General features: G+C 32.0%; 1 protein-coding gene across 1 annotated transcript in view; it reads right to left on the bottom strand.

Moving 5' to 3' along the window:
* CCDC172 (coiled-coil domain containing 172) overlaps positions 1 to 19,348 on the bottom strand; it is a gene marked incomplete at its 3' end in the record, with an annotated part of 69,289 nt that overhangs the window by 6,796 nt on the left and 43,145 nt on the right. The window contains exons 5-6 of the mRNA XM_081268829.1: positions 11,981 to 12,082; positions 11,537 to 11,639 (exon numbers count right to left, since the gene is read on the bottom strand). Coding sequence (XP_081124955.1) covers positions 11,537 to 11,639; positions 11,981 to 12,082 — 205 coding nt within the window. The remainder of the gene's footprint in view (positions 1 to 11,536; positions 11,640 to 11,980; positions 12,083 to 19,348) is intronic.

Genomic DNA, 19,348 nt, shown 5'->3' with positions numbered 1-19,348 from the left:
GCCAATTTGGAAAGCAGTATGGAGATTCCTGGGAAAGCTGGGAATGGATCCACCATTTGACCCAGCTATCGCCCTTCTCGGACTATTCCCCTGAGGATCTTAAAAGAGCGTACTATAGGGATACTGCCACATCTATGATCATAGAAGCACAATTCACAATAGCTAGACTGTGGAACCAACCTAGATGCCCTTCAATAGATGAATCGATAAAAAATGTGGCATTTATACACCATGGAGTATTACGCAGCACTAAAAAATGACAAAATCATGGAATATGCAGGGAAATGGAAGGCATTAGAGCAGATTATGCTAAGCGAAGCTAGCCAATCCTTAAAAAACAAATGCCAAATGTCTTCCTTGATATAAAGAGAGCAACTAAGAACAGAACAGGGTGGAAGAGCATGAGGAAAAGATTAACATTAAACAGAGACGAGTGGGGGGAAAGAAAGGGAGAGAGAAGGGAAATCATATGGAAATGGTAGGAGACCCTCAATGTTACACAAAATTATATATAAGAGGTTGTGAGGGGAAGGGGGGGAAACAAGGGAGAGAATTGAACAACAGCAGATGAGGTAGAGAGGGAAGATGGGAGGGGAGGGGAGGGGGGATAGTAGGGGATAGGAAAGGTAGAAGAATACAACAGTCACTAATATGGCAGTATGTAAAAATGTGAGTGTGTAACCGATGTGATTCTGCAATTTGTATTTGGGGTAAAAATGGGAGTTCATAACCCACTTGAGTCAAATGTATGAAAGATGATATGTCATGAGCTTTGTAATGTTTTGAACAACCAATAAAAAAAAATTCTCAGTAAAAATCACAATTCGTGGGTATTCTTTTTACTATACACACACACACACACACACATACACACACACACACACACATATATACACACACACCTATGTGTCTATATATATATATATTTATTTATATGTCAGTCTTAAAGTAAGCATATTGTTGGGGAAACACTAGAGGCAATCTTAAGGTGACAACAAGGATGCTCATTGCCTCTACTACTCTTTAATATTTTGTTGGAGTAACTTGCTATCATAATTAGTCTAGAGAAAAATAAATCGAGGTATAAAAATTTGAGAGAAGAAATAAAGCTACTTTAGCATTCAGAAATATGACAATATACCAGAAGAATCAATGAGAAAGCTAACTCAAACAATAATTTAGTAAGAAGGAAAGATATTAAATTAGCATACAAAATTAACAGCCTTTATTATCATTAATTACTAACATGACTTTTCCTTGGACAGACATCATAAAATGTTAATCATCCCAAGCTCAATCAACTGAAAGTGATTTTAATAAAAATATTATTATGGCTGGGATTGTGGCTCAGCTGTAGAGCGCTCGCCTAGCACGTGTGAGGCGCTGGTTTCAATACTCAGCACCACATAAAAATAAAACAAAGATATTGTGTCCAACTACAACTAAAAAAATAATTTTTTTAAAAAAATATAAATATTATTATGTTCCCTAATGCTAGGCAAATTGATCCTTAAATTCATGTGAAAGAAACACACACACATACAGACAAAAAAATTTTTTTTTGAGGAAAGCTCTTGAATTGTTCTCATTTAGGGAAAGCAATGCACAAGAAAAACAAAGAGGGGTGACTACACCTAACAGATATTAAGCATATTATTAACCTTTGATAATTAATACAGTGCCATACTGGTATATTAATCAACGGTGGGATATAAAAGAAAAATAGGTTAAAGTAAAAAAGACATTTAGTGTATGATGAAGGTGGCACCTCAAATCAATGAAGGAAAAAAGATGAACTCCTAATAAGTTGTGTTAGGACAACTGAATAGTCAGTCATTTGCAGATGAATGTAAGTGTAAATGTACAGACAAGGCTAAAACTGCATATATACCTTATAGCATATATACTATAAATGGATCAAATAATTAAATATAAAATAATGAAACAACATAAGGACAAAAACCAAAGCACAAGTAAACTGGTTTATATATATGCTGGATGTGGGTAAAGTTTAAAATTATGGTTCAAAAATATAAATGAAATAAAAGAAAATATTTTTAAATTCAACTGGGTTAGAAAACTTCATAGTAACCAGGCATAGAGGCATATGCCTGCAACCCCAGGTATTTGAGAGAGGCAGAGGCAGGAAGATTAGGAGGAAGGCCAAACTCGGCAACATAACAAGACCCTGACTCAAATCAAGCAAACAAAAAACTTGCATGGAAAAAATGGCTATAAGTAAAGTCAAAGATAAATAATATTCTGGAAAAAATATTTTCCACATATATCACAATAAAAGGACAAATCTCTAATACGTAAAGATTCTCTATCCAAGGGGGAATGTGACCAAAACCCTGATACCCTGATAGGAAAATGAGGAAAAGTCATAAACTAGAAGTTCATGTGGGGGGAGGTCTGGGTTAGAACCAATAGGAAGGAAGGAAGAAAGCATTAAAGGAAGTGGGGATGAGGAGGAAGGGAGGAAGAAAGAAAGAAAATGGCTGAAGGAAGGGGAGTTTGATGCTCTTCAGTGGATGAATGGATAAAAAAATGTGGTATATATATACACAATGGAATTTTACTCAGCAATAAAAAAGAATAAAATCATGGCATTTGCAGGTAAATGGATACAGTTGGAGAAGATAATGCTAAGTGAAGTCAGCCAATCCCCCCAAAAAACAAATGCCAAATATTTTCTCTGATATCTGAGGCTGATTCATAGTGGGGTAAGGAGGGGGAACATGGGAGGAATAGATGAATTCTGGATAGGGAAAGCAGGGAGGGAGGGAAAGGAAGGAGGCAGGGGATTAGCAAGAATGGTGGAATTTGATGGACATCATTATCCAAAGTACATGTATGAAGACATGAATTGGGTGTCAACCTACTTTATATTCAAACAAAGATATGAAAAATTGTGGTATATATGTGTAATAAGAATTGTAATGCAAAAAAAACCCCAAAACAAAGTACATGTATAAAGACATAAATTGGCGTGAACATACTTTATATACAAATATATGAAAAATTGTGTTCTATATGTGTAATAAGAATTTAATGCATTCCGCTGTCATGTATTTAAAAAATTAAAAAGAAAATAGTACACAAATGCTCCTTAAAAGTATGAAAAATTTATCAATTTCATTGGTCCTACACAGGGATACCATTTCTTGTCTATCATACTGTCAAAACTTCAAACACTTGGGCTGGGATTGTGGCTCACCCGTAGAGCACTCGCTTAGCACGGGCGGGACCCAGGTTCAGTTCTCAGCACCACATAAAAATAAAGGCATTGTGTTGTGTCCATCTACAAAAAAGATTCATTCTCTCTTTCTCTCCTTTAAAAAAAAATTCTTCTGGTGAGCCTATGGGGAAATAAATGTGCTCAAACACCACTAGAAAGAATCGAAAATGGTACAACCTACCTTCAGTGGTTGTAAGGCAATAAGAATTAGAGTTGTCTGAAATTTTATTTAGTAGTGGGAGTACATAGCTACTAATTTAAAAATATTTTTTCATTGAAGAATTTAGGAAATAATTAAATGACTACTGAAGATAGATATACAATAGAGGAACTAGAAGGCAGGCACTCTCATTTTGGATTTGAATTGGAGGGGATCAGTATATATTCATGATTTTTAAAATCTCATATTGTGGGCTGGGGTAGAATGATAGAGTGCTTGATAGAGTGCTTGCCTAGCACGTGTGAAGCACTGAGTTCAATCCTCAGCACCACATAAAAATAAAATAAAGGTATTGTGTCCATCTACTATAAAAATATATTTTTAAAAAATCTGATATTGTTTGGGGTGGGGATGTGGCTCAAGCGGTAGCGTGCTCACCTGGCATGCGTGCGGCCTGGGTTCGATCCTCAGCACCACATACAAAGATGTTGTGTCCACCAATAACTAAAAAATAAATATTAAAAAAATTCTCTATCTCTCTCTCTCTCTCTCTCCCTCCCTCCCTCCCTCCCTCCCCCACTCTCTCTTAAAAAAAAAATCTGATACTGTTAGTTCTGCCCACTTCAAATGCTTAGAAGCAATGACTTTAGGTACCAATCAAGCATATCTAGCACTCTGATTAGTTTCTAAATACCATTCCCACCTCAAATACACCAGGGTTCCTTGAAAAAATACTTGGTTCCAGAAATAGCTGATTGAAATAGGAAACTATAGGGTGAGTCTGGAACATCAAACTGCACCAAAGAAGGTGAAAAAAACTGATTTTCATGGATATGATAAGTGGATTCAGAAATTTATATTAAAAAGCAAAGGGCTAAGAATAACCAAGTCACTCATGGTGAAATCAACAACAACAAAATAACCTATGGGCATGCCCTACCTTATGTCAAGACTCATTATAAAGTAACAGTAATTAAATAGTTATAACTGAGTAGTATGTACCTAATAGTAATTAAGTAATTGAAAGACAGTTCTGAACAGAAATAAAATCACTGATCAATGGAATACAAATAAAATCATGGCATTTGCAGGTAAATGGATGCAGTTGGAGAAGATAATTGACTTTGACTACACACTCAAACATCATGGAAAAATCATTTAGAGACATTTTATAGAAAAGGAAATGCATGGGCCATAAACATATGAAAAAATGCTATCAATTGGTTCCAGAAATATCTGAGCAATGCATATTAAAACTACAAAATATTATCTTACACTTACAAGATAGGCAAAATTTAAAGTTTGAGAATAAAGTATTATTAAGGAGAATGGAGATGAAAGGGAAATTTTATAATGTGCTAATGTAAGTATAATTTGGTTTAATCACTTTGGAAAATAGCCTGTCATTATCTTGAAGTCCAATATTCTCATGCCCTATATTCAGTAATTCCAGGAGGCATATGTCCTAGAGAAAGTCTTGCATGTGTGATCCAACATGCATGTACAGTACTTGTGAGAGTAAAAACTGGAAACACCTCAACTTTCCATTAAAAAGAGAAAAAAAATTGTGACATATTCACTCATATATTTATACTCACAAACATGGATAAATCTTAGAAACAATGTTGAACCAAGAATAAGTTCTAGGCCATATAATACCATTTTTATACAACTCAAAAACAAACAAAATATATATGTGGGCATGCACATATATCTATGGCAGATGGATTATATATAAACATATAATGTAAATATAAATAAATTATATAATAAAGGAAGAAAATGAACACATTCACAAGAAGATGAAATATTAATATGAAACATTAATTATATATGGGGTAAGAAAGAACATACAAGATAAAGGAGGAGCCATATCTAATGTAAATTACTGGTAATGTTTTAGTTGGTTCACAGGTATTCAGTAGATTATTATATTTATAAAATACATAGTTTACATATATTATTTTAAGAATGACTAGGGAAGAAAGACATAATATTTATAAGGATGGATGTGGAAATAACACCCTATATATGTTAAGTTCATTGTGTAATGAATTTTTTAGAATTTAACTCTAAATAGAATCCTAAAGGAATGCTTAGTTAAGAAAAACAACAAGTTGTTAATTATGACATTAGATGTATAGACAAGCATAAAAACTCTTGTATTAAATATGTTTAAAGAATAAGTGGAAAGTTTAATGCAGTATGAGCTGGGGAGGTAGCTCAGCAGTAGAGCACTTGTTTAGCATGCTCTTGGCCCTGGGTTTAATTCCCAGTACAGGGCTGGTACAATGTACTAGATGCTATTATTACAAATGTACCTAAGGTCTAATTTAAATAAATATTTTTTTCGAATTAAATGGTAGAGATTTTTCTTTCCTCTATCCCATCAATACTTTCCCTTCACCTTCTTCAATTCAGATGGACTAAATATTCTGTAACTACATATTCCTGTCCATCAGAATTGGGTGGTGACCACTCTTGAATTCAGTTACTTAATAACAGAAAGATAGACTTGAAATTAAGGAGGGCATTCAGAAAAAATTATAGGAAGTATTTTTCTATTTGGCATATAATCAAGCTGTAGAATTTATATCTGTACTTACAGGACTACTTCTAGGTTTAAAAGAGGCTAGATGATAATAGTATGAATATTAATACATTTGCAGCTAGTCAAAGCAAAATAATGATAACAGAAATCATGCTTCAGTGCATAAACTGATTGACGATGTAATGGAGGAAGGAGTTCCCTCATCCCCCTGCACAATAACTAAGAACAGTTTTCATTGGTTTCTGTCACCTTTCTCTGAATCATCAAATAATGAACAGGATGAGTTAGCATTGCTAGTTAGTTTAGCAAAATTTATGTTCCATGTATTTTAATGATTTCCTGAACCACCACAAATTACTTTCAGTTACCTCTCAATGACATAAAAAAAAAATCCTTAACTAACTGCACACTCCTTTTAGCTATTGGGCTTGTATACAACTACAATTTAACTAGAAAGGACAAATTTCATCCAAAGTCCTTGTACCCAAATTCAAATGCTGTTAAATTTTAAGTATATTTCATTGTAGTCTTTAGTTTCCATATAATAGTGGTTATATAATTTTGCCTTTTGATTTTTTTCTTTTGCTTAATGCTATTATATATTTCCACTACTAAACTGTGTATGCCAATTAATACCATTTAAGATAAATATGTAGGTAGTCCAAGTGGCTACCCCAGAGTTTACTTAATCATTCACTTATGGTAGGGAATTTCAGTTTTTCCTATTTTTTTCTACCATAAATGAAGCTACACTGAACATTCTCTGTGCATAAAGCCTTTTCTGTACTCAGAATAGAGCTCACAAGCAGAATTATTGAGTCAAATTGGCATAACCATTTTAAAGATAATTAATTTACATACCTTAAATTGCATTACAAATATTTATAATGTATGTTGATAGTAGCAATATGTCATCTCTATAATACACCTTTGCCAATTTTTTAATACGGCCATTTAATAATTTTTAAATTATGAAAATTATTAAAATTCATATGAAAATTATGTATTATTAAATAATTTCAAAATTTGACAGAAAAAATATTGAGTGGTTTTAATTTGTCTTTCATTGATAAGCAGTACACCTGAATTAGCTTGTCTAATTCAGCTGAGTATCCTCAGTAATTAGCACATTATATGATATAAAGCAGATATTTTAATACCTGATTTTTGGATAAATGTATGAATGAAAACAATTGATTTTAGTGTTTACTTATGAACTTTAAATCAGCTGGTTATTTAATAATCTGCTGTCATGATTCTATAATTTTTTTCCAGTTTACCATTTCATGTTGATGACATTTTCAATACACGGAATTTTAAATCTTATGTTACTCTTTTTCCTTTTTAGTTTCCTTAGTCATACTAGAGGTTTAATAAGTACTCTTCTCTACTTTCCACTAGGTTTTCCATGGTTTGATTTTTTAAAATATGATTTCTCTATATTAATTCATATGAAAATTATGTTGGTGCCATCTGAACACAAAATTACTTTTTCAAAAGAAATATAGAGTGGCCTTCTTCCATATATAATTTACTTCTGAAAATGAGTTTGAAAGTTGATTGTGTGAAAACAGAATTATTGATTTTCTAATTATGCTTTCCCTTAGTACGGGCAACCACCACACAGGCAAGAAACTTCACAGGCAGAGGAATCTGCTGAGAAGGAGTAGAAGAGGGGTCTTGCCAGCATTTCTTTTACTCCAGACTCTGGGTTGCCTGGATTAGGCAATTGTTTTTACCACACATTTTTTGTCATCTTCCCACATGCGCACCAAAAGGAATGTGTTTATAAAAAGAAGCATGAAAATGAAAAACCAAATCAAACCTATATGATGATATGAAAGATAATAATTAATGTAGAAAATTATCATGGTAATGCTGTATATTGCTTGTGTTTAATATTCAAAATTATTTCAAAATTTAGGGAATGAACAGGCATTTATATCAGAATATAACTTTTAAAAAAATCAATTGAGACTACCATCAAATTTCCCCTGTATTTACTTAGAAGGCTTAGTAACTAGAATATATGCCAAGAACTCACAAAACAGGGGATCTCTATTAGCTTGAAAGCTACCTAATCAATGTTGTAGAGACATATCTGTTAGTGAATAAATTATGAAGTTCTACCAGAAAAAATGCAGAGTCAACAGAAATATTCAACAAAATATATAGCTAAGAATGATCCTAGAATTAAATGAGGATTTTCATATTTTATAAATGTTTAAAAAGAGAGATAATATGGGTTGGGTACAGATATATAATTATGTGACTAACATTTTTGATAAATTTTAGAACTGAGATCTTATTAAACTTGTCCACTTTGAGTTAATTCTTATTGAAAACAGAACAAAATGCATGTGGACAATTTTCTAAATGTAGCCTGGGTAACAATTCCTATTACTCTACCAAATGATGTTTATTCAAAGTAATGTTACAGAAACTCTCCTGTAAGATAAGGATACATTTATAGAAACATGTCTAATTATAAATATTTATAAACTGTCTTGTATATCCATTGATGGGAGAATGGTTAAATATGGCATCTCCAGACAATGACATTTAAAAATGAAGTTAATCACTACAAACTAATGTGAAAAATGTCTATAACATTTTTCTGAGCAATAAATCAGAGTCTAGTCAGTATGATCCTATGATCCCATTTTTCCTGAACACACATGCATACATGTGCCTATGCACATAAATAGAAGCACACAAACTCTGGCACATACACAGCAAATGTTCAACAATAATAGACTTCATGCATTACAGTAAGGGAAAAGGGAGACTGATTTTTTACATCTTGGTACTGTTTGAATTTTTTATTCAATCACATAGCCTGCTCTCACAATTTAAACATATGTGGTGTATACACACATACATAAAATAAAAAATAAATAAATTCATATATAAATATGCATGTTTATCAGTGTATCATAAGAGAGGTTTACAGTGTTTAAATACCACAATATATTTAAGCCTTCTCATAAACCTAAGAACCATCAATGTGACCTCTATGACAACTTAACTGAATGACTTTTTCACTGAAAAGTCAACAGCATTGCTTTAGTACTATCCATAAATGCATTTGGAGTCTCTCAGTAGCAGATGTAGATTAATTTTTGTGCAGTTTCCATTGCAAATATGCTCTTCACAAAACCTCAGCATCTTTTAAGTGTTCAAGAATGAAAATCTCATGCTGTTGACTTTGCAGATTTATTTCTGAAACATTTCTTGTTGTATTAAACAACCACAAATGTTGGATACACAAAATATAAAATCACTCTAGAAAGAAGTTTTATGGGTAAAGAAAATGCTGAAAATGTATAAATTATTTGCTATATTACTATTTGGAGTAGATTAAAAAATAACAATCAAGAACTGTATTTTGGTAACCCTGGTATTGAGCAATAATGAAAAATAATAGTTCCAGGAATTTGATGGGGCCCAGTATATAACATTTTTCTTTCCTGCCTCACATCTGCCCAATTAAAAAATAAGGAAGAAATATGAGAGACTAAAACATCTTATTTACTGATAAAGCAGAGTCTGGAGAATGCAGTTTACATCTGCAGACCAGGTTATTGAACTCAGAATTAGACTAATGACTTACAACATTATAGGCAGAACTGGACTCCACAAGCCTTCACTGTAAAACCACTCTAAAACCTAGTGAGTGGGTAGACAAGCAGTGGAAGACAATTGTCTGAGGCAGGCCCACCTCCAAAATGATAGGAAAAGGAAAAGACTGGCTCTACATCACCCAGTTTATCTTTATAAACTATGCCTAAATTATAATTAAACTTTTATAGGTAAGTATGTATATATAGGGAATAACATAGTGCAGTAGCCCCCCCATCTGTGGGGAAACTATGTCTTTTCTACACATACATAACTATACATAAACCTGATAAAGTTTAATTTATAAGCTAGTTACGGTATGAGATTAACAATAATAACAAATAATGAAATAAAATAATTATAACAATGTGTTCTAATAAAAATTATGTGAATGTGGTCTCTTCTTCTTGAAAGAATCAAGACAAATGTGTTTTTTTACCACAGTTTACCATCATAACTTCAGAAACTGAGGAAAGAGAAATTATGGATGAGGAGTAAACTGAGGAAGTAATAAGCTCAAGAGATGAACCGATATTAAAGTGTTCTTTTGTAATTGCTTTCTTACTGGTTAAAGTTCAATAAAAGTAGAAGTTTAATTATAATAACCTTAAATAAAATTGTTTCTCAATTAGGGATATTTTTTAACCTTCAAGACAAGTGTTATTGCACTAATTATCAGATTGATGGTCCTTTCTCTGAGATATTATATTCAGTGCTTGCTTTTACTCTTTATATATAATTCAGATATAACCCTGAATTATCACACTTGAGAAAATTTTTACAAAACATATTAGTAGGAAAACTAAGTACAGAGATCAAGGAATTTAAAGTGGGAACTGATAAAATTGGCAACTCATTAATAACTGCTAAAATACAATGAATGAACTAGGTATATGGACTGATGTTCCCTTCTATTCCTGTTTCCTCTGTCACCATTTTTTTTAAGGAAAAAGCATTCTCTAACAGACTTGCATGTTTAATTTTAACTCAGGGAAAACTTCATGACTGAGTGATAAAACCACAAAACTGGAGTGCATATTGGAAGCTCTCACACTACTAAGTATGATGATACCAGTGGGTACTACCATTTTTAAAAGTATAAAGAAATCAATGAGCAGACTGTCATTACAGAAATTCATTCTGTATCATATATATCACCCAAGAGGTTGATATTTTATGCTTATAAAACTTAACATAAAATTAAATTGCAAATATTTTCTCACAATCTACTAAAATTATGGCCGAAGGCAAAACATTGCTAATATGAAGCATTTGTTCAGCTCTAGTGGACATATTTCCTCTATGATTTATGTGAAAAAAAGGCTTCATTTGCTTCTTCATAGATTCAGTAATGAGGTTTCATTTCTTATTTAAGGCTAGAAAGTACAGGAATTTTAAAACTTAGAAGTCAGCAAATGTAACCCTGAATTATCAATAAAAAAATACTCAAATAAGAAACTGGAGGTCTTTTCCCCTTATGTTTATGACTATGTAATTCAGACTATCAGCTATTATTCAATTATTCAAATACATTAAAAGCACTATTATACACAAAAAACAGTTTTCATTATTTGGGAACCAAATCAGAGTAACAAATTTCAGGTAAAAGAGGAGATTCTCTGATTCTCTACCCTCTGGAACCTAGAAAGATTAAATATAATTTCAGTGTCTCCCTTAGAAATAGGAATAACAAAAAGGAGAGTTGTCTTATCTTTGGGGATATGAATAACAGTCTACGAGATGGAAGTATGTAAAAAACTGATGTCACTGTTATCAACCCAATGCATATGGACTTTCCAAACAGTGAAGTGTGTGCTTTCTAGCAAGTTTTAAAACATACAAATAAGGAAATAATGTCTTTATCTTTTAACTTTGTAAAAAAAATCACTAAACTTTTTGCTAAAGTCTATTTAACTATTTAAATTACCAGATTTTATACCAAAATATAATAGACAATTCTCACCTTAAGCATTCAGCATCATTTTGAGGCTTTTCTTTGATTTTTATCTTTTCTGCCTCTAGGTTTTTGGTAGTACAAATGGCTTCATTCTCTTCATCTTCAAGAACTAAACAATTAAGAAATTTTTTACAATCTTTTAAAAATTAACATAAAGGTTATCTTTATTCACTTTTATGAAATAGTTTAACTGTGCTACATAACAAATGTGCATACTAATGTTTTTATTTCTACTTTAATATAGCAATTAAAGGCACAAAAAAGATCTTTATAAAATTCATGATATTAAATAACACCAGTTCTAATCCTGATTGATTCAATGTTGTTTCTATTTCTTTTTTATACCAATACTAGCATTATATACCATTGCATTTTGAAAGAATAATATAACCCAATTATGTGCATATAACTACTCTGTCAGCAAAACAGACTAACTTATTAAAGTAATACCTTTATGTTTTTTCTGGAGAATAAGCAATTCTTGTATCAGTTCACTTTTTTGTTTTTGAAGTTCATTCAACTGGCCACTATCTTGTTCCACTGACTTCATTTCTAGAAACAAATACAATAACATCCCAAAATGCATAGAAATAAATTTAATCAAGCAGGTAAAAGACTTGTGCACTGAAAGCTATAAAACATTTATGAAAGAAACTGAAGAAGGAGAGAAATTGAAGAAGACATAACTAAACAGATATACCATGTTCATAAATCAGGATTAATACTCTTAAAATGTTCACAATACCCAAAGCAACATACAGATTCGATGCAACCCCCATCAAAATCCCAATGGTATTCTTCACAGAAATACAAACCCCACATCACTAAATGTCTACAAACAAATCGGCAAACATAACCCATATTTGAAGTATTTAGGCTTAGCCTTTTAACATATAAGCATTATTGACTTTTTCTCATATATGAATAATTTAAGTACAATTTAATCAATTTTAAGCCCATTTGGCTATCCCTTACTACCTATGAACTGTCTTTAATAAACTAATCAGCACTAATTTATCACCAACTGGACACAAAAGGATAAATTAGATGGTGGTTAGGCTATCAAAAAAGAATATGAAACATGTAATATCACTAAGTATAAATAAACTTTCTCATAAGATGATAAGAAAACTATCTTTCACAACTACATTATGTTTAAAATAATATTTAATAATACTCACTACATGACTACCAGCTTCTCTTTTGTTCTTTTTAGATATACATGACAGTGAAATGTACTTTGACATATTATACATCCATGGAGTATAACTTATTCTACTTAAGATCCCACTCTTGTGGTTGTACATGATGTGGAGTTACATTGGTTGTGTATTCATATATAAGTGTAGGGAAGTTATGTCTGATATATTCTACTGCCTTTCTTATTCTCATCCCTCCTCCCTTCTCTTCATTTCCCTTTGACTAATCCAATGAACTTCTATTCTTCCATCCCCAACCTTCCTTACTATAAGCCTTTTCAATGTTACTAATATTATTTCTTTCACCTAAAATCCCCTGCCTCCCTTTATTCTCACTACAAACTCCAATTCGTCCTTTAAAACTCATATAATCTTTCAAACATTTTAACTTTTCTGCCATGACTTCTGGGACTCCAGTTACACATACATTAGGCTGCTTGATTTTATCCCACAGGTGTCTGGGGAGCTTTTTAGGTTTTTGAAGTCTTATTTCTCAGTGTGTTTCTGCATTCTCTGATCTTCTGTTAATCCCTTCTAAGCAACTGTTACTATCAGCTATTGTATTTTCTAACCCCTATAGCTCCTTTGATTATTTTTGCAAAACAATTTTTATTTAGATAATTCACACACCATATAATTAACCCTTTAAAGGGTATAATTTAGCAGGATTTAATATAGTCACATATTTCTGCATCTATAACTTCAGTTTGGAATTTTTTATCATTCCGTTCCTGTTAGCTATCACTGCCAATTTCATCAGCTTCCTCAGCTCTAGGTAACTATAATTTACTTTCTACAAATATGGATTTGCAAATTCTGAACATTTCACAAAAATGGAATCATACAATACATGGCCTTTTGTGTTTGGCCTCTTTCACCTAGCACTATTACGATTTCAAGGACCATCAATATTGTAGCATGTATCAAATGTTTTCATTCTTTTTATGCTTCAATGAAACTCCATTGTATAGATATACCATATTTTATTTTGGTACTGATCAATAGATAGACTTTTAGGTTGTTTACACTACTATGAATAATGCTGCTATGAACATTCACATGTGGACTTTTGTTTTAAATCCTCTTAAATGGCGTAGGACTAGATTTATTAAGTCACATGGTAACTCTAGGTTTAATGTTTTGAGAAACAGCTAAACCTTTTTCAAAAGCAGCTACATAATTTGGCATTCCTACCAGAAAAACTTGAAGTTTCCAATTTCTTTGTGTCCTCACAAACACTATTATTATCCAAATGTATTAAAGCCACTCTAGTGGTATTTCATTGTGTCCTGATTTGCATTTCTCCAATGGCTAATGATGTCGAACATTTTTTAATGTGGCCTTTTCTCTCTTTTGGATAATGACTTCTAAGTCCTTTGTTAATTTTTAAATTGGGTTGTCTTTATTGTTGAGTTGTAAGAGTTTTTATATTCTGAATCCCTTATCAAATACTTCCTTGATAATATTCTTCAAAGCACAAGCATTTTTAATTTTGATGAAGTCAAATTTATCTACTTTTATTGCTTGTTCATATCTAAAACCAAAAATTCCCACTAAACTTTATTTCAAATGACTTTTCATAGTACTCAAACACACAACAAGTTTTCTCATTATTACTAATATTGTTTCTTCTACCTAAAATCTCCTACCTCCTTTTATTCCTACAACTAACTCCAATCCATCCTCTAAAATTCATTTCCTAATGAATGAAGATCTACACAGGTATTTTTGTATTTTGGTTTTTTTCAGTCCTTAGCACTGAAAAAAAGTTTTACATTTCTAGCTCTGACATAATTTAGGTCTTTTTGATCCATTTTGAGTTAATTTATGTGTATGTCATGAGGTAGATATTCATATGCATTTTAGAATGTGAACAGTTAAGTTATTCCATTACTATTATTTTAAAAGACTATTTGAATTATCTTGTTATCCTTGTCAAAACAAATTGACTTTCATTTCCAAATGAATTTTAGCATCATTTGGTCAATTTTTAGCTAACATCTAGCTGGGATTTTGATGAGAGTAACACTAAATCTTTATACCACTTTTGGAAATATTGCCATCAAACAATATTGTGTGACAATCCACAAGCACAGGATTTCATTTTATCTGTTTGCTTAGTTCTTTAATTTTCTTAACAATGTTTTTATAGTTTCTTGTGTTTTGTAAAACTCATTCCTATTTTTTGATGCTCTTATGAATAAAATTTTCTTAAATCCACTTATAAATTATTTGCTAACATATAGAAATGATTATTTTATATGTTGACCTTAAATCATGCAACTTTTCTGAACTTATAAGCTCTATTAGTTTTTCTTCAATTCCTTAGGATTTTATATATACAAGATAGTGTGTCTTTAAATAGATATTTTTAATTCTTCTTTTCAAATCTGGATGCCTTTTGTTTCTTTTCTTGCTGAATTACCCTAAAATACAGTATTGATTAGAAGTAGTTAAGACTGGGTATCCTGTTCTTATTCCTAATTTTAGATGGGAAACTTCCATTCTTTCACCATTAAGAATGATATTTGTGAGGCTGGGGTTGTGGCTCCCGGTAGAGCACTCACCAAGCACATACGAGACACTGGGTTCGACCCTCAATACCACATAAAAATAAATAAAATAAAGAAATGACATTTGCTATGTTTTTTCATAGATGTCCTTTATTAGGTTGAAGAAAATCCCTTCTATCCAGTTGAGTGCTTTCATCATTAAAGGATATTGGATATATTGGATATATCACATGCTTTTTCTTTGTCTGGCTATTTATAATATCTTCTATTTAATTCCTAATTATGTTCATGTCCTTGAAAATACAATATTTGCTCGAGCAGTTTTAAACTCTTTTTGTCTTCTAACTGCTGACATATCTGAGTACATTTCTATTGACTCGATTTCCTCCTTCCTCTAAGTTCTGATTTGTTGCTTCTTCACATATCTAGAAATTTTTGACTGTATGCCAGACATCGTGTTTACAATTTTATTGAATTTTTGAGTTTTTCTGTCTTTCTCTACAGCATTTTATGTTTGTTAGAGCAGTTAAGTTGTTTATGAATGAGGTTCACACTTGTTTATAAACAACACTTTTATAGGGTGGGTCTATAAGAGCATTTAATCTAGGTAAATTTAATACTATTATTAAGACAGGGCTCTTCTGTTTAATGAGCTATTTCTATTATATAAGATGGAACATAAATAATTTATCGTTTTATGAAGTGAGCTTTTAGAAATATTCACTTTATCACTCTATGGTAGTTTTCCTTGACTAAGTCTAGTGGGATTTCCCCAATGTATGCACAAGTTAATGTATAGCCAAAGACTCAAGGGGACTCTATACAATAGATTCTATACAAATTTCTGGGGCTTTTACTTCGTAGACCTGCCCTCTCAAGTACATTGACTTGAATAGAACTAGCTGATTTGACCTCCCTGACCTCCAGTCTTTGTGTCTTCAACTCCCATCAGATCACTTTTCATGGCTTAAATTCCTCCTCCTAGTACCACTGTACAAAAACCAATTCTAGGTAGAAGTTGGAATAATCGTAGGCCGTACCTCATTTGTTTTTTCTCTCTCTCAAGGATCAAAATCCTACATTGTTAATATCTGAATGTTAATAATATTCAGATATTAATATCTAAAATAGTTTTCCATATTATTTTAGTTTTCTAGGTGTTTGTGGTAAAAGAGAAAATTCCATAAAACTATTCCTTCATGATCATAAGTGGAAACCATGTGCATGATACTTAAATTATCCTCTTACTTATCTCTCTTCTGCATTAGACCATAATCTTCTTGAAAACAAGAATTATCCCTCATTTATCTTTAAATTCCACTTCTTGCATAATGCCCTGCATAGTATATAGAGAGCACATATGTCATGAAATATATTGAACTGAATTAAAATAAATCAGATAATTGTCTTTAAATCTCTTTGATTATTCATACTTTCTGTCTATTAATGCAAGTAATGTTAAAGTAGACAGTTCTATGAAAAGAAAATAAGACTCACATTTGTTCTTTTGGTCTTTCAATAAATGAAAATATAAAAACATATATATATAACCACATGCTAATAATTAAGAGACATGATTGAAGATACCATTAACACAATCTTGAGAGTAGAGAAGTTTCATTTTTCATTGTTAGTTGATTATCAGACATTCTATGATAAAATATCTTTGTAAAACTCAGGCAACAATGATGAAGAAACTCTGAATTTAAATATTCCTGAAACAGAGGATATATTATTTTTAAAGTCCTGATTCCCTAGACTAAATAGTCTGAGGATTGATTCTTTAAAGAAAAAATAAAACAAATGTGCAAATATTTTCCTAACGAAGCTTATAGAACTGAAAGAATAAACCCTTTGTGGTGATAACTAGCCCCCCCATTTTTTCACTGCCTTATTCTTATTTATTATTATTATTATTATTATTATTATTATTATTATTTACAGCTTTATTGAGGTATAACTGATGTGATAACTTTTAGTTTTTTGCAATGCTTAAAACTTCAATGTTTTAATCAATAGGTAGGTTCTATAGCCATGAATGTTAAAGCAAACTAAAAAATCAAAATTCATTCCCATTTTTTAATGTGAATTGTCGTTCTCATATGTACATTGACAACCATTAATGGACATTACCAAGCAAAGAAAAAGGGAAATACCCATCTTATCTCACATTCAAGAAAAATTTATCTAACAACTAGGAGAAATAAGTAAGAGGAACATTTTGAGAAAAATGTTATGACAATCATGTCATTATTTTGAAGTCAAAAGTGATGAACCCTTTCATATATGAATTACCAGATGTAAAAAATGAATAAATGTTTAATCATTTCACAAGTATATATTGAATACCAATTTTTCTATTCTCTAATTGCTTAGGCCAATAACTTTGGATCATTCTTAACACCTATATCTCACACCCTATATGTAGTTCATCATGAAATCCTGCTCATCTCTCTTAAAAATATATCCAGAATCTGATACCTGTTGCCTATACTCCTATTGCTATACTCCTTATCCAAGCTAACATGATCTCTCATCTGGATTATTGCCATTTTCACCTAGGTTTCCCTGTATCTGCTTCTACCTCCTGTGTGTTCTCAATACTTGTTAGAGTAAATTGTTAAAATGTGAGACCTTTCATTCCTTTGCTTAAACCCTCCAATTACTTCTAACCTCACACTAGCAAACGATAAAGACATCAGAATAGCCCACAAGGTTTTAAGTGATTCTTATCACCTTTTCTGATCTCATGACCCCTCCTTTACTCTGAACACTTTAGGCTTTTCTCTTTTACCCAAAAACAGATTAGGTATAACCTACTTTTAGGGGCTTGGCATTAGTTGTCCCCTATCTGTGAAGTGCTATTTCCCTGGGTATTCATTTGGCTCCTTTCTTTATCTCTTTCAGGTTTTATTAAAAATACACCTGAACACTAGTGCCCTCCCTGGGCATCTACAGCTGTACAACACATCCACTCCAACACCACCCCTAATCTATCTATCCATCTTCCTTCATTTTTCTCCTTGCCCTCATTCATTGTTACTTTCTTCCTTCCCTTCCTTCCTTTCTTCCTGTCTCTACTACATTAATGTAGGATCCATGATGGCAGAGATTTTTTTTTCTCTATTTTTTGGTCACTGCAGAACACTGATGCTAGAACAGTGCCACAAACACAAAAGGCACAGAATAAATGCTGAACAAATGAGTATACTAAGCAATTTTCAGAAATACAATTATAAGCCAAACATATTTCCTACTCCTGTGGCAACAAACACTTTGGTGGGGGAGATAAATATGCATATAATAAGCATACAAATATGTAATTACACTGCTCTGAAGAAAAAGAGACCTATGAGAGGATATAATCAGAGGAACTGACAACAAATGGGACTGGAATGGGGAATAGCAGAGAATTTCCTGAGGAAGTAACATTTAATATGAGATCAGAAGAATGACTGAGTTAACTACATAAAAGATAAGGAAAGACTTCCAAATAGAGCATATTCAAAGGTCCTGAGGCAGGAAGAAGCATAGAATGATCTGAGAAACAAGAGGTTAGTGTACACAAAGACTGCTAGTTTAGGCTGGAAGGTGGAGAGAGACAGGAATGTGTAGGCATGGCAAAACATGTTGAGGAATTTGATTTATTATGTTTATCATGATGTTTTTAAATGGTGTCTTAAGAGGCTCAATACAATAGTATAGTACTAACAATCTATTTTAAAATATATGAATGGTAATATTTTGACAACCTTAATGTATGAGTACAGACTCCAACTTAAGTTAAAAAACAGTGAATCCAGGAAGAAGTGTGGCTGTAGGGGAAAAAAACAACAAATCTTAAGTAAGTATAAAATATAAAACAGCTCTGAAGAGTTAAAAATGGAGATTTAATATCCAGTGTATCTAGCTGACTAACCACAGTTAAGGGTTAAAGGCTCAGTGGAAAGGTCAGAGGAGGAAGCCAAGGGAAAAAGGAAGAAAGGAAGAATTCAAGTGTCAGGAAATAACAGATGTGGTGGCACAAATTAGGAGGGAGAACGGAAGAGCAAACACTGACAGGAAAGAAGACAAATGGAGACTCAAATGACCAGGGAAGAAAAGGC

This window comes from Spermophilus citellus (genome assembly GCF_964194105.1).
Source record: "Spermophilus citellus genome assembly, chromosome: 15".
In the NCBI taxonomy this organism is placed as follows: domain Eukaryota; kingdom Metazoa; phylum Chordata; class Mammalia; order Rodentia; family Sciuridae; genus Spermophilus; species Spermophilus citellus.
The sequence above is the reverse complement of the archived record's forward strand: the minus strand, read 5'-3'. Positions and strand labels throughout refer to the sequence as shown.